The 14433-nt window shown below is 42.4% G+C and overlaps 6 protein-coding genes and 1 non-coding gene across 7 annotated transcripts; 4 read left to right on the forward strand and 3 right to left on the reverse strand.

Annotated features, from left to right (window-relative positions):
• Positions 1–37: 37 nt before the first annotated feature.
• FOA43_004563 (uncharacterized protein) lies at positions 38–7212 on the forward strand (the record flags this gene model as incomplete). The annotated part of the gene is given in 2 exon segments (XM_038924795.1): positions 38–41; positions 56–7212. The coding sequence occupies 2 exon segments, from the start codon at positions 38–40 to the stop codon at positions 7210–7212; spliced, it is 7161 nt and encodes a 2386-aa protein (XP_038780723.1).
• A 564-nt stretch (positions 7213–7776) lies between these two features.
• FOA43_004564 (uncharacterized protein) lies at positions 7777–8667 on the forward strand (the record flags this gene model as incomplete). Its single annotated transcript, XM_038924796.1, has 1 exon — positions 7777–8667. The coding sequence occupies one exon, from the start codon at positions 7777–7779 to the stop codon at positions 8665–8667; it is 891 nt and encodes a 296-aa protein (XP_038780724.1).
• A 38-nt stretch (positions 8668–8705) lies between these two features.
• Positions 8706–9125, reverse strand: MSRB3 (Peptide methionine sulfoxide reductase B3; the record flags this gene model as incomplete). The annotated part of the gene is made up of 1 exon (XM_038924797.1): positions 8706–9125. One exon carries the CDS (start codon positions 9123–9125, stop codon positions 8706–8708), a length of 420 nt encoding a protein of 139 aa, XP_038780725.1.
• A 173-nt stretch (positions 9126–9298) lies between these two features.
• FOA43_004566 (uncharacterized protein) lies at positions 9299–10138 on the forward strand (the record flags this gene model as incomplete). Its single annotated transcript, XM_038924798.1, has 1 exon — positions 9299–10138. One exon carries the CDS (start codon positions 9299–9301, stop codon positions 10136–10138), a length of 840 nt encoding a protein of 279 aa, XP_038780726.1.
• An 88-nt stretch (positions 10139–10226) lies between these two features.
• Positions 10227–10300, reverse strand: FOA43_004567. The gene has a single exon. It is a non-coding gene; the product is annotated as a tRNA-Asn (tRNA).
• A 220-nt stretch (positions 10301–10520) lies between these two features.
• On the reverse strand, positions 10521–12995 carry FOA43_004568 (uncharacterized protein; the record flags this gene model as incomplete). Its single annotated transcript, XM_038924799.1, has 1 exon — positions 10521–12995. The coding sequence occupies one exon, from the start codon at positions 12993–12995 to the stop codon at positions 10521–10523; it is 2475 nt and encodes an 824-aa protein (XP_038780727.1).
• Positions 12996–13206: 211 nt separating this feature from the next.
• FOA43_004569 (uncharacterized protein) lies at positions 13207–14376 on the forward strand (the record flags this gene model as incomplete). The annotated part of the gene is made up of 1 exon (XM_038924800.1): positions 13207–14376. One exon carries the CDS (start codon positions 13207–13209, stop codon positions 14374–14376), a length of 1170 nt encoding a protein of 389 aa, XP_038780728.1.
• Positions 14377–14433: the final 57 nt, after the last annotated feature.

Genomic DNA, 14433 nt, shown 5'->3' on the forward strand with positions numbered 1-14433 from the left:
CAATATTCTTCCTCCAACCGCGTTATGACTACAGAAAATGGGTCTTCATCTACAGAAAATGTTTTGGGATCGTTGCCCTTGACTGCTCCACCTTTACCATCTGCGACCATAGAGATCCCTGATCTAAATACTTCTTTACCCCAACTTCAGCGACAACAACAACATCCACAACAACAATCTTCTCAGCCACCTTCCACCAAGGAAATTTCACATACTCGTTCTCCTAAGAACCTTGATGATGCATATGGCTCACAATTGATGGAGTTTAAGCTTGGAACTCCTGTTTCTAGATCAAATGACTACAGGGACTCTCGGTCCATTGATGGATCCACGTCTTCGAGTGATTTATCTATTCCACCCTTGAATTCTGCTACTCGGCCACCCCCCTCATATACTCTCAACATTATGGTTCGTCAGTTCACAAAGTATGCCGAACGAAAGCTTAATCTCTGCCTTAATTCTGTCCCTTTGGATAGAGAGCCTAACATTGTGGAGATGCTCTCTGAAGGCGTCGATCCCACTTTCGACCGTACTGTAGCCTCTTTAGGTTATATTGCTCGTTGCTCTCGACGCCGAGTTACAGATGCGGTCATGCATTGGCGTCGTGGTAAGTCAGAACTACGAGAGATGGCCAGATCTATATTGGAGAAGGACGTTCTTCTCTACAGGGAGGCAGTGACTGCTCAGAAGAAGGGTCAAAGTTCTAATAGTGTTAGCTCTGTTCACACTGGCCATGATTCTGGATCTTCTGTTGATCAACTCCTGCAGAAGGCTCAGAAATCAGAAATCACATTCACTCAAGCAGATCGACAACTCAGTATATCCACCTTCATTCTTTGGAGAGTGCTCATAGAAGTGGTGAGGCAAAGCCCCGCCGCCTCTCCTGAGGATGCAGGCCTCGAAGAGATTATGTATAACTATATGCGCAATATGGATCCCTACGTTGTCAGTCAAAGTCTCATTCACTCGGCTAATTGGAACTTATTGGCAGAGCTGCTTGGTGAAATGTCTGAAAGATCATTTCTTTCCGTCAGTGATCGCTTTATTGCTGATTTGGAAAAGTTCCCTACCGGCTACACGGACTCTTCGGTGGTTTCAGAGCCTTCGCTCAGTCTTTTAATTCATGGAATGAGGTACTTGCAGTTGTCTAACACTTCTTTGGAAAGGTTTGAAGAAGGCGCCGATTTCCTGAAGTCATTGGCCAAGTTTTTTTACCGCTGTGAAAACGATACCATCTCGCTATCTTACTGCGAAGTTCTTGCTCAACTGATTCTGAATTTGGCCGGCTCCCTTACTGCTGAGGTTAACCACCCTACTTGGATCGATGCCACCAAGATAATTTACACTAAAGCACTGAAAATAGCTAATCGCCAGCCAGCTAAATCCTGGAACTCTGCGATAATATTGGTGGTTGCTTCACTCTGTGTGTTTCCCAAGGAGGCTTTCGATAGGCAGTGGATGTCTGTGGCTGAAATGCTTATTAGGCGATTAAAGCCTAAGCTGGACATCGATGAGAAGATCACCATTGTTATTTGCATTAGTAGATTGATCTGGGCTTACCTATTTAGATATTCCGATACCCTCAACGCTAAAACTCGAAATATGGAGCTATTGGCCTCACTTCTTTTCCCAACCCATCATTCAAAAAGACAACAGTGGCTCACAAATGATCCGATTCTTATTCAATCCACTGTGCAAATCCTTAGGGCCATGGCTTACTCTCAGCTCAACTTTACTCTAGAGAATGTACTACTACCAGTGCTTAAATCTGGCTACAGTGGCGTTAATGCCGAAATTGTTTCCTCTGAGCGTGTTACTCTTTGCATAAGGTCATATTCGTGCATCTTATGGGACTATCAGCATGCTGAGCAGCCGCCATTTCCGACAGATGATGTGATTCATTCGTCTCTGGATCCATTGGAGTTTTCTAATGATTCGGGTAGCATGGAAGTGTTTGAAAAGACTTCTTCCAACGCGGCTGTTCACACAGAAGTGTCTATGATCATCCAGAATCTTCTATTTGTGCTTGAGGTCTCAGTTGGTTGCAAATTTCTTGAAGAAGCTCCTACAAGTCAAACTTATGCTCAGAACACGCCTAATCCGGTGCGTACTCCTTCATTGCAGTCCCGTCTATCGTCATCATTTTTCCATACCGACCAGAAGCACTTTCATAGCATGGATTTGTTTGCAACTGCACTTTCATCAGTAACTTGGTGTGCGGACGTTGGTAATGCCACAAATTACCGACGGATAGTAGAATTAATGGTGAAAAATGTCGTTCACAGCGAGGCTACAATTGCCGAGTACTGCGTGGATGCCCTCAAACTTCTTATTAGTAAAAAGAACCCCAACATAATCACTACTACGTTCACTACCGTTGCTTTCTTTTTGGATGAAAAGACCGCTAGCTACTTGAACCATGAATATCTCTCCTCGGACAGTTATATCAGATTATTAGAAGTGTATGTGGATGTACTTCAAAGCTGGCTTGAATCTCTGACTGATGCACCCGAGTCGTCTGAGACAGAACCTACGGCTATGTATAACGTCAATCATGGATTTGTTCAAGATGAGCCTCACGAAACAAAGAGGCTCGAGTCTTTGGAGCTCAAGAATATCGTCAATATTATTGATGAAGTCGAAGGCAATGCTCTTTTTTTCTTCTTCAATCATGATTCACGGGTCAGGTTCTTGGGTGCTGAAATTCTTCGAATGGTGACACAATTCGACGAAGTTTTGTATGATCTGACCGGCGAGGATAATGCCGCAACAGACACGTCTAGTCATCAGGGTCCATCTCATTCGAGGGTTCCTTCAAAGTTTGTAGCAGAGTTTGGAACCAGAGTGATTCAGATTTTGGAGGGCTTGGACTTTTTTGAGTATATCTCTGCCAAAAAACATCTTCTTAGTGAAGCCGAAAGGAAAAGGTACGCCAGATTACAGAGGCAAGGTCGTAAAGACACTGTGCTGCGCGTTGCTGAGTCGCCCCACGGAGTTGATGCTGCTCTTTGGTTCAAGATTTTTGAAGATGTGTTGGAACAGTTGGTGTTAAGGTGCCCTATTCAGATAGCTATTGCCAGAAGTCTCAGTTGTATTAGGTTAGTACAATTATATGATGGTATCGTGGCTATTAGTAATGGCAGAGGTGTTGGAAACAACTCATCACTTATCTGGGATTATATGCTTTATCTCAAGATAGCTTGCTGCTCTTTGACCACTACCAGTGAGCAGAGGTTACATGTGCCACAAAAGACACATTCTCGGAAAAAGTCACAACAGATGTTCACAGTTCAGCACCAGAAAATCACTTCTGCAAGGTCTATCTTCCGAATTACTGTTCCTTTGCTTACTACCAGTAATGCCAGACTCAAAGATGCCCTTGTGGAAGGCCTTTCGTGCCTCAACGTGAATATCTTCAAGAGTTTCATGCAGAGTGTTGATATTGCTCTCAGTGGAGAATTACCGACTCCGGCTAGGCCTGTTCAGAGAAACGCTGTTAGTACTACAACAGCTAATGGATCAGCATCTCATGTTAGATCTATCTCTTATACATCAAAGTTGCATCCCACTTTAACTCTGAATTCGTCGTCTACTGCTTCTTCTTCTTCTTCGTCTCCCTCATCGCTAGTGGATTCTAGGCTCACAACTGAGATCTGCTGTATATTGAACAAGGTAATTGTTAACTTTACCCGTCACAATGAAGATTTCTTGGACGAATGGATTCTTTCAAAACTTCAATCGTTGCTTATCAATGTTCAGGCAGTGCTTCTTATGTCCTCTTCTCAATCCAGCTACAAGTACCAGCGGCTAAGAAAGTATTTCTGTGGATTACTGGAATCTCTACATAGAGAGCTTCTTAAGAGAGATCAAGTTGCTGAGTGGATTCCCTTCAGTTTCAGAAAGCAGGCGTTCGAGTTCATGATGCAGTGGTGTGGTTATGGTCGCGATGCTGGATTGTTCCAACAGCGCTATAAATCCATGAAGATTGACATTGGTGATGCCGTGACTTTGCAAGCTTCTTTGGAGCTGCAGAAGCATCAGATGCAATATGGAGCTATCAGTTGTATGGCGTCCTTGTGCGCAAGTCCTACCGTCTCAGATGATGATTCTTTTGATTTTAGTTGCCTCCTTGAATGGACGGATGCTCTGTTCAATACTCGCAACGAAAGAATCTCATCTTTGGCTCGTAGTGCCGTTCTTGACATTCTTACAGTTAATAGTGTACCTATCGATGTTCTGAACAGGGTAATTAAGCGTTGTTACGTCGATGATCTTTCGCTGGGCAACTATTTTGTCACGCTTAAAGATGCCTTTGTCAAGGGAATTAAATACGACTATGCTGCTTACAAGCCATTGGCTTTGGCTCTGTTCGCATCTGGCTCTGACAATTATAACGTGAGAGCAGCCGCTTCTGCTCTTATAGAATTCACCGAGATGAAGTTCTATGGCTCTGATCTCAGTCTTCCCTACGTCGATGGTATCTGTTGCCGTTCCAGAATCATTTATAAACGAACGTTGTTTGAGCTTTCTACACATTTTGCTACTCATCACCCAGAAGAAAAGTTTATGATGATTTCTGAACTAACCATGCTGTTTCATTTGGTTGGTTCTGGCCCAAGAAGAGACATTATTGCCGTGCTTTTACCGTGGGTTCAGACTGTGGAGTTGAACCTAACTAAGGAAAGTTCTCAAAATGGGCAGGAGGCTGACGTTGCACGCGATTCATCGCTTATGGTTCTCTATAACTTTTTTGAAATCACCCTCAAGTACTCGCACAGGATTCAAAATGAAGTGGAGGCTCTGTGGGTTGCTTTAGGATCCGGATTAGATGGTTCCAGCGCCAAGCAAATCTTCAATTTTGTTGTGGAGAACTCCTTGGCTTTGAAGAATCTTGCCTTTGTTGAATGTTCTAGACAGGTTGTGGTTAGTCTATCAACTATACCCGGCTTCAACGTTGTAGAGGCCCTCTTAAGCCATTTGGAGCCGAAATCTATGATTCCTACCACCAAGACTACTCCCAGCTTGTTTGTGTCTGGCGGTAATAATGCTATGTTCCCGTCGTTTCCTTACATCGCGGATCTTAGCAAGGTGCTTGAGTCATCCTCCGTCAGTCTTCCAGCTTTTTCTCTGGGTGAATTAGATGTGGTATTTCTTGTAGATCTTATTCTGTCTCCAAACGATATCGTTAAGGAGCGGTTACCGCTATTACTTCATCTCAGTTTTGTGCTTCTGGATCATCAGCTCTCATTGGTACAGGATCAGGCCTGTGCATTGCTCATACATCTAATTCATCAGTACGGAAACTCTAAATCTGAGAAAAGCAAGTCAATAATTGCCTCCCTAAGATCCCCAGATTACTCGAAGCATATATGGAAGTACAGGGATTTGGTTGGTGATAAAGCAGGAAGAATTCCTGATTCCATGGATACGCTTATTAGAGACGTTCTCTCGATCTTCGTTGAGATTGTTCCATCCATTCAAAAGGATTGGTCTCGAACAGCAATTGAATGGGCCACTTCGTGCAAAGTTATGCACATTGCATCAAGATCGTTTCAGGTCTTCCGTTGTCTCATTAGCTTTTTGGACCAAGGTATGCTCAGGGATATGCTATCGTGCTTGGCAAACACCATTTCCGATGAAAATTTGGGAATCCAAAGTTTCGCCATGCAGATTCTTATGACTCTGAATGCCATTACGGCCGAACTTCGATCTGAACAACTGATTGACTTTCCTCAGCTTTTCTGGTCGTCTGTGGCATCTTTATCGACGATCCATGAACATGAATTTATTGAAGTTCTATCCGCACTATCCAAGTTCATCTCCAAAATCGACCTGGATAGTGGTGATACTGTGCAATGTCTTATTTCCACTTTTCCTTCAAAATGGGAAGGGCGTTTTGAGGGTTTGCAAAAAACAGTCATGATTGGTTTACGTTCGGCAAATGCTTACGAGCCATCCCTCAAGCTTCTATGTCGGTTAGATCTGCTTAAGGACAGTGAAATAATTGGTTCAGGCTCTGAGAGAGTTCTTATGGCCCTTTTGGCTAACCTGCCTCGTCTTTTGCATGCTCAATCTACCCACAGATTCCCCGAAGATCTTGTGAACTCAGCCAATGTTATTGCAGAGATGGCTGAGAGAAACGAGCTTCCTGGCTTGTCCAGAATCATCACTTCTTTGGTCAAGAAGCGGTTCCGCAACAAGGAAGACTTTCTCAGTCAAATAGTTGATGTCCTAAAGCGTCATTTCTTTCCTACTTATTCGGCAGAGACGCTTGTGTTTTTCCTTGGTCTTCTCTTCAATAGAATTCCTTGGATCAAGACTGAGACTATGGATTTATTGAAACACGTCTTCCGTGCAGTGGACCTCACCTCTGATGAATTTGTTGGTTTAGGCGCCGATCTTGTTGCTCCACTTCTTCGCCTCTTGATGACAGATTATGTTGATCAGGCATTGGAGGTCTTAGATGAGGCCACTGAAATTTCAGCCTCCCCATTTGATAAGCACTATCTTATGATGAGTGCAGGCGATGCTACTATGAGGAAGGAATATGAGAAGATAGCAACATTGTTTGGAATTCCGGATGAATCTGGATGGTCTGTACCGATGCCGGCTATTAGTACCGCCAGAACCCGAAATAATATTCACTCTGTGTACTCGACCTGCGTTGAGCCATCCAATGACGAAGAGGAACGGGTAGCAACGGTAGTTTCAACTGTGGATATAGCCAATCCTCCTTTATCCGACGGTAAGGCTACTGAGCAGGTGATCGAGAGCATCAGCGCCAACGAAAATGTGCTTCCGCTAAGCGAAACAAATTTGGATTTGGCTTCTTTAAGTTCTCTTGAGCCGTCGATATCTATTCCTTCGTCCTACGTGCAGTACAACCCTCTATCACCGGAGATACAACAGCAGCTCAACTCACAGAAGCTTCCAAGTGGAGACATGTCCTCCGCTAATGACACGGACTCGCTTTCTAATATGTTGGCCACTCTTGAGAACTTGGATTCGTTCTTTACCAAAGATTCTCTCGACTTCCCAGACTCTTACGCCTATGGACACCAGTACAATAGTAGTGTGGACACGCGTTCGACGGTAGCTACCAGTGCTGACAACTGGACACTTGATGATTCTCCAATAGTCAGTCCGCCTGCACAGTTCGAGCGCTTGCAGGCACCGTTATCTTTAGAAACACGGGTTCCATTGGGGGGGTAAGCATCGGTCTAATCTCAGCTTGCGCGATCGTAACACTGCCTCGGTAACCCTCGGTTCTCCACTACTAGTGAGCGGGGGTAGCGTACCACCACAGAAGGAAGAGTCGGAAGGATTGTTTGGATTTGAAATTCTTGGCAGATCTCATAGAAGGACGAGCAATAATAGCAGTAGCATTAATCTCAGCAGGTTCAGCGAGTTGGGACCTGCTCCTATCGGTGCCATTGGTACTATAGGCTCTCCAAGAGCTCCAAGACCTCCACGGACACCAAGAAGTCCGTATAGGACTTCCAGATTTGGTCGACATCCAAGAAGATCTGCCAATAATTAGTTTTCTAAGTAATACTACAGATTATGAAATGAATGTATTTTTGAATGTATATAATCGTGTTCTTGATTGTGCTGATGCTCTCGGAGTTGAGTGAGTCCAACTCCGAAACCGCCATAGTTTTTTTTTTTTTTTTTCATGCCGTAGACTACCGCGCAACCAAAACTTGACGTGCTTCCCGATTTCCTCATGTTCATGTTCTTCTCACTTGTTTATTTTGCTTCATTACCCACCAAAATATGCCCCGTTTGACCAATTTGACGTCTTTGCACGTGTCTGACATCTCAAATTCCATCAAGTTCTATTCCGATGCCTTCGGGTTTAAAGAGCTAAGCCGCGTCGAGACTCCCCAATATGTTTCTGTATTTATTGGTCTCGGCAATACCCACGAAAAGCATCTCGCACGTAGAGATGGTGTAGTGGAATTACGCCAATTGAAGAACACATCGGTGAAAATCTATAACGGCAATTCGGATCCTTACCGAGGATTCGGCCATCTTTGCGTTTCTGTGTCGAACATAGTTGAAGCTCAGAAGCACTTGTTGAAGCAAGGAGCCATCTTTCAAAAGAGATTAGAAGATGGAAGGCAGAAGGACATTGCTTTTGTGCTTGATCCTGATACCTATTGGATCGAATTGATTGAGAACGCCATTGAAAAGAAGGAAGGCGTGTATAATTTGGGTTCCAACCGTCTCAATCATACGATGATTCGTATTCGTGATCCGAAGAAATCGTTGGATTTCTACCGGAATGTGTTGGGAATGAAGTTGTTTTCAACCAGGAAGCATGAGTCTGCCAAGTTTACCTTATACTTTTTGGGTTATGAGGAAGACCCTAACTATGTGGAAGACCAAGAAGACAAAGTGTTACAGGCAGGACGTCAGTCAATCATCGAGTTGACCCATAATTGGGGTACGGAGTTGGACGATTCGTTCAGATACTATGTATTTGGAAAGGATCAAGGAGTGGTTGGTTTCGATCACTTTACGGTTTCTGCTAGCGATGCCAAGAGTTTGGTGGACTCCTCGAATGCCGAGGTGCTCGTCAAATACAACGAGAAGCCTGAGTTGAAAAATACTGGTGTGTTGGCCGATCCAGATGGATGGAAAGTGTACATTCAAGATTATTAGTGTTAGTTATGAATGAATACTATTAAAATTATGAATATTTAATCGAAGTTAGCGTTTGGTTCGAACTTCAAACTGATAGAATTGACACAATGTCTTTCGTCTGTTGGTGTAGAAAAGCCCTCGCCTTTGAACACATGACCGAGATGGCCACCACATGAGCTGCAACTGATTTCAATTCTCTCCATGCCGTAACTCTTATCAGTGTGAGAGGTGATAGCACCAGGTATAGCTTCATAGAAAGCAGGCCAGCCACAGCCCGAGTTGAATTTTGTAGTGGACTTGTAAATGGGCTGTGAACAAGCCGCACAGCGGTAGATACCCTTCTCAGAGAACTTGTCATAGGTCCCAGAGCCCGATTTTTCTGTGGCCTTTTCACGAAGAACGGCGAATTGCGCTGGATTTAGAACGGCACGCCATTCTTGTTCTGATTTTTTGACTTTGAGTGAATTTGAGGACATTGTACGTACGAATTTCAGCATACGAAAAGAGTAGCAAACTGAGGATTAGAGAGAGGCTCAAGTCTCAAATATTTTCACCGCCCAACTATTTGCTCGCGTGGGGGGTGGAATCAAAGTCCTAGGTCTCTAAACTTGTAACAAGAGTTAGGCTTTTCTCCATTTCGTGGTACAGCATGCTATCACCAGATTTGTCTTCTTATATGGACTCAGTTCTTCGTGAGTCGATTGATCAGATCCAGTTGGATCGCGATTATATCTCGGCCAACCAAAAAACTCAGTGGAAAGATATAGTAAAGAAAATGGCTCTTTACATACGATCCATCGTTTCCGAGTTGTACAAGGCGGATATGAATTTTGTAGTGACCAATCCATTAGATCAGTCTCGTGAGACGATTGATGTCATGGTTGGACGAGTACAGGCCAATCTTTGCTCTCGGTTCCCTCAATCCCCACCTTTTACTATTCATCATTTGGTGAATACACTCAAATTTTCCACCCCAGGTGATTTACTGCCGCCTAATTTATCTCTTGAAGATTTAGTGGATCTTTCAAAAGGTTTGACTTCTTACAAAGTTCGTTCGATCAACCTAATCACCAAGGAGGATTCTTTTGGACATGCTGAGAACGTGTTTCACTCCGTTCCGCGCTCTCTCAATGGCAACACATCTACACGGCTCGCCAACGTTTATGCAGTGAGGTTTCTACGGGTTATTGACCGGATTGTGTCCGTCCAGAGTAACGTGGATGAAGTGAACTCTGACTTGAAGAAATGTAGGTCCCAGGCGAATTGTTCGGATGACAAACCCAGCTCAGATGTTACAGATAGCATAAGGATGACCCAGATTTCTTGGATTGCTGAGGATGTGAACTCTCCTAAGAGGCCGAACGCGGAACCTGCAGACACGGACAGAGTCATCAAGAGGTCCAAAAGCATAACTAAGTTGAAGCACAAAAGTACTTCTGATGATAAGGCTGAGAGTTTGGAAAGTTTGGGCGATAAAGGTGGTGTATGAATGACGTATAATGAAATAAAAAGGGATTTCGGGGACTAAATCTAACTAAATCTAACTAATTAGTAGTCATGGAAAGTAAAAAAAATTGCGACCAGGGTGAGGATTGAACTCACGCTCTTGCGATTAACAGTCGCACGCCTTAACCAGCTTGGCCACCCAGTCATAAACATTTTTATGGGAGTTCAAATAATTGTCATCCTCTAAAATATCAATGTAAGAAGACATTTTAAAGGAAGTTATATTTGTATTGCTTTTCTGCTCAAGCTAATTCTCATTATCTTTTATCAAGAACGCCTTGCTCAGTTGATTTTTGCAACCTCTTAATGTATCATCAAAAAACCTGCTAGACTTTCTTTATATTAATTAGTGTTATATATTGAACTCATAAGTCCTTCTTCTTTTCATCGAACAAGCTTCCTTCGTTAGCTTCCTTAACAGAGACAAGTTCTTCATCGAAAAGAATGTCTCGCAGCTTCTGTTTAGCTACCGTCCTTGCCTGTAACAAAGTGACACGACCCACACTAGCCATAGGCCCAAGCATCTGCATATGATAGGCAATAAAAAGGATAGATGTACCAACAACGATCATAATAACCAACATTGGATTACGCAAAACAGCCATAAACTCGTTCCATCCTAGAGTAACAACAAGTGCATACATCCACCACGGAATTGAGGTTCTATTGGCGATGACGGATCTCTTGGCATCAATATATATTGCATCGATTTCTTTTTTCAACTTATGCAACACTTTATTCTGCTGGCTGGTGGTGAGAAGATGCCCGAAAAAGTGAGATTTGTCAGATGGCTCTAAATTATCAGTTTCACCAAGGAAGAGTTCTTCTTCTGTGTCATTATCATGCGAAATATCAATATCAGGAATGATTTCTTCTCCACTGACAGATAATTTGGCCACACTTAAGATAGGAAGCAACGAGATCGTGTTAGCCCTGGCCTTGCTGAATTGCTGATCGATCTCGGTAACATTTCGCCACATATTAGGAATTCCGTCACCGTCATACTTGAATTCATCCTCGAACTTATTTCTAAGAATCCGAGCAGCAGTATCCTCAGACATGAAGTCATGAATGATATCCCGAAACTTGGTCCAGAAAGCCCTTTGAATTTCTGTAACCGTAGCCTCATTGGCTTGCTCGCTCAATCCTAATCTCAGATCATATCCCTTCCCATCATCCAATTTGTATCTATCAAAAAATGCACTTTGAAATAGATGAAATTGCTCAAGAGCCTGGTCCCAAGTGTTCTCCTTGGGGTCGGATAAAAGCTCGATAAGAATCTCTTTCAATTTACTTTGAAACCTCTTAGTCGACCTTGAGACTAGCATATCTTTCTCCTTCAATTTTAGTAATTCACTGGCTTCATTCAATGCCTCATGGAATCCAGAGATGTGCTTTTCAAAGTTGAAATTCTCTGAAATACAGTAACTGCCCGCTTCTTCTTCGAACTTTTTGGAATCTTCATCGACGATGTCATTTAGAATATCGCCAAATCTTTTGTTTCTGCTCTTGCTAGAACGCTTAGTGTTAATGACAGATTCACCAAATTGTGCTAGCAAACGCTTCGATAACTGCTCCAATTTGTCGCTTGCTACTTTATTCAACTTTAGGTCCACTTTCTCCAGAAGAGTTTTCTTTCTCTCCTCATAAACGGATACTTGATACCTGGAAGCTTGCGATTCATACTCATCTAAAACAGTATTTCGCAACTCGTTCATATTCTCCACAACAGAATTGGTTTCCTTTATGCTACTGAACCCGATTCCGTTAAACAGGTTCTGAAAGCTTTCATAAGCTTGGCTTGAAATTTCGTCACATCTGAATCTTGCCACCAAAATCTGCTGTGTGGGTAAGTCCAAATCTTTGTTAAGCTCAATTTGCTCCCAAATCTGGCATGAATAAATGGCCCATGCATCAATTGGAATACCACGATGATAGTCGGGTTTAAAGAGCCTGTTGTCACCGAAGAATTCATCTCCGAGCTTCCTGATATCTGTTTCAAAGTTCTCCGGCTGAAAATGCTTGTGGGCTACTGAAAAGAAGCCTAGATCAAAGTAGCTACTTAGCTTCTCATCCTTACAGTCATCGGGCTTGTTCAATTCCAACCAGATGCGATCCAAATCTGACCGCAAACTTTGTGTCAAGTTGTCCAACGGAGTTACACCAGTGAAATCTCGAACAACAAAAAGAAGAAGACACTTCTGTTTGTTACCGTGGAATAAAGATAAATTCACCTCCATTACAGTCTTCAACAACTCCATATTAGCACCTTGATAAAGACCCACCTGATGCTCCCAGATGTTAACAATCAAGATTTCAGTGGATGCCAAAGCAAACAAGGCTGACTTTCTCTCAAAGTCCTTGTCATCAGCTTTTTCATGACCATCCACTCCCTCCACATCAAGAACAAAAATATGCTTTGAATTTGGATGACGACCAGAAGGTTCCATGTCACTGGATATGTAATTGGCATGAGAAAACCAAATACCCTTGGTTGTTTGCTGCCTATTGTGCTCGTCCATAACATCGAATTTGGTACCGAATAACCGATTAAGCAAAGTAGACTTACCAGTAGACTGAGAGCCAAAGACAGAGACAATGTGATAATTAAGCCCCCTATTATCATTGGCATCGGAATAGTTTTGTATATAAGATAAAAGATCTTCGTTGAAATGCTTAGTGTCGTCAATTAATTGAAGTGACACCGATGACTGGACAGGCTCTAAATCCTTAGTCTTCGGAACGACCACAGTTGAGGCAGACAACGCATCGCTATTATTAGATCCTTCCATCGGCTGGCGCGATAATATAGTCTGCTGTTGGTTGCTTTCACCTATCATTGGTAGAAAAAAAGTGAGAGTTCAAAGCAACGACAAAAAGAGATGCCCAAAACCGAGTTGATTGGAATTTTGTTGGTCGAGATCGCGAAGTCGCTATCGAGTTCCCAAAAAGGAAACCAAGACTTAGTTGGGATTTTAGAGGTCAGAAATATAGAGACACAAGAACATCTTGGTGGCTTTCTCTATATCTATTTCTTTTGAAACTAAAAAGATGTTTATAGACTTGCCTAAAGAAATTCTTGATAAGGTGTTTGGATTCATTGATTCAAAGGACTACCTCAACTTTCTATTAACCTGTACTACAGTCTACGTCAAATGTCAAAGTAGTCTATTTCAAAAAAAAGCACTGATAATGTATTACAGTGGAGATAAGAATATGGTTAGGGGATTCAAAAACCTTGAAATTACACTCAAACTAATCGAAATTCTAAATCGAACACCAGAGTTACTTTCAGATGTTAGAGTTCTACAGTTAAAGGACAAGCGCCAAGTAGTCACTAGAAGACAACCAACATATTCTGCCCACAAGCTTTACAGAACAACGAAAACATTAAATGACACAATAATATCAAGAATTAGCAGATTTGACCATCTTAGATTGCTTAAAGTTGATGTCAGTGATTCTAATTTCCTATATTCAATTTTGAGAAGTCTGCCAGCAAACTTGAAAGCATTGATCATAATATTGAATGATCTCAATGGAAGTACCGGATTGATGACTGGTCATGAACCTTCTATGAGTATTGCCAAAACCACCCTAAAGCTTCTCAAAGTGTCGTATGTGGGGAAAAAGCCGTTAAACTACCGGCAGATCAAGATGAAAAATCTATGGCATGCGATGGATTCAAGACAATTGACAGAAAACAACTTAAACGAAGCACTTAGAGAGACACAAAGCACAGAAATTCACAGATCGAGGTTTTCTTTTAGTAGAAGAGAGCATAACATTACACAACTAGGAGTTTCGTTGGCACAACTAATTAATACTCATCGAGACTCTTTATTCACCATAGATATACGAGGATTTGATGCCAACATTATTTTTCAGCATCCAACTACTAAGACGAAATTAACTAATCTAAGAGTGCTTAGATTGAGTGGCCAGAGTATTCCCAAATTGTCCTGGTGGCTTCCAGAATTGGAAAAATTGAATAGAGATAGCCGACCATTATTGAATCGCCTTACCATATCGAGAGAAGCACTTCCTCCAGTAGCAGTTATTTTAAGCAACCTATTTCAGAGTTCTCAAAGTTTGCATGGAGAAAGTGACCCTAATTATCTCTGTAGGGTTCACTTCTTTGGCCATTCACTGCAAAGGTGGGTGTCTCTGGATGGAAAAGCCAAAGAGTTCTGGAGAAACTATAAATACCCTCAAAATTAAGATGCTCACGTGATAATGAAAAAAAGAGAGAAAGAGAGATGAGAGAAGAGAAGTGAT

This window comes from Brettanomyces nanus, chromosome 4 (assembly GCF_011074865.1).
Source record: "Brettanomyces nanus chromosome 4, complete sequence".
NCBI classification, from domain to species: domain Eukaryota; kingdom Fungi; phylum Ascomycota; class Pichiomycetes; order Pichiales; family Pichiaceae; genus Brettanomyces; species Brettanomyces nanus.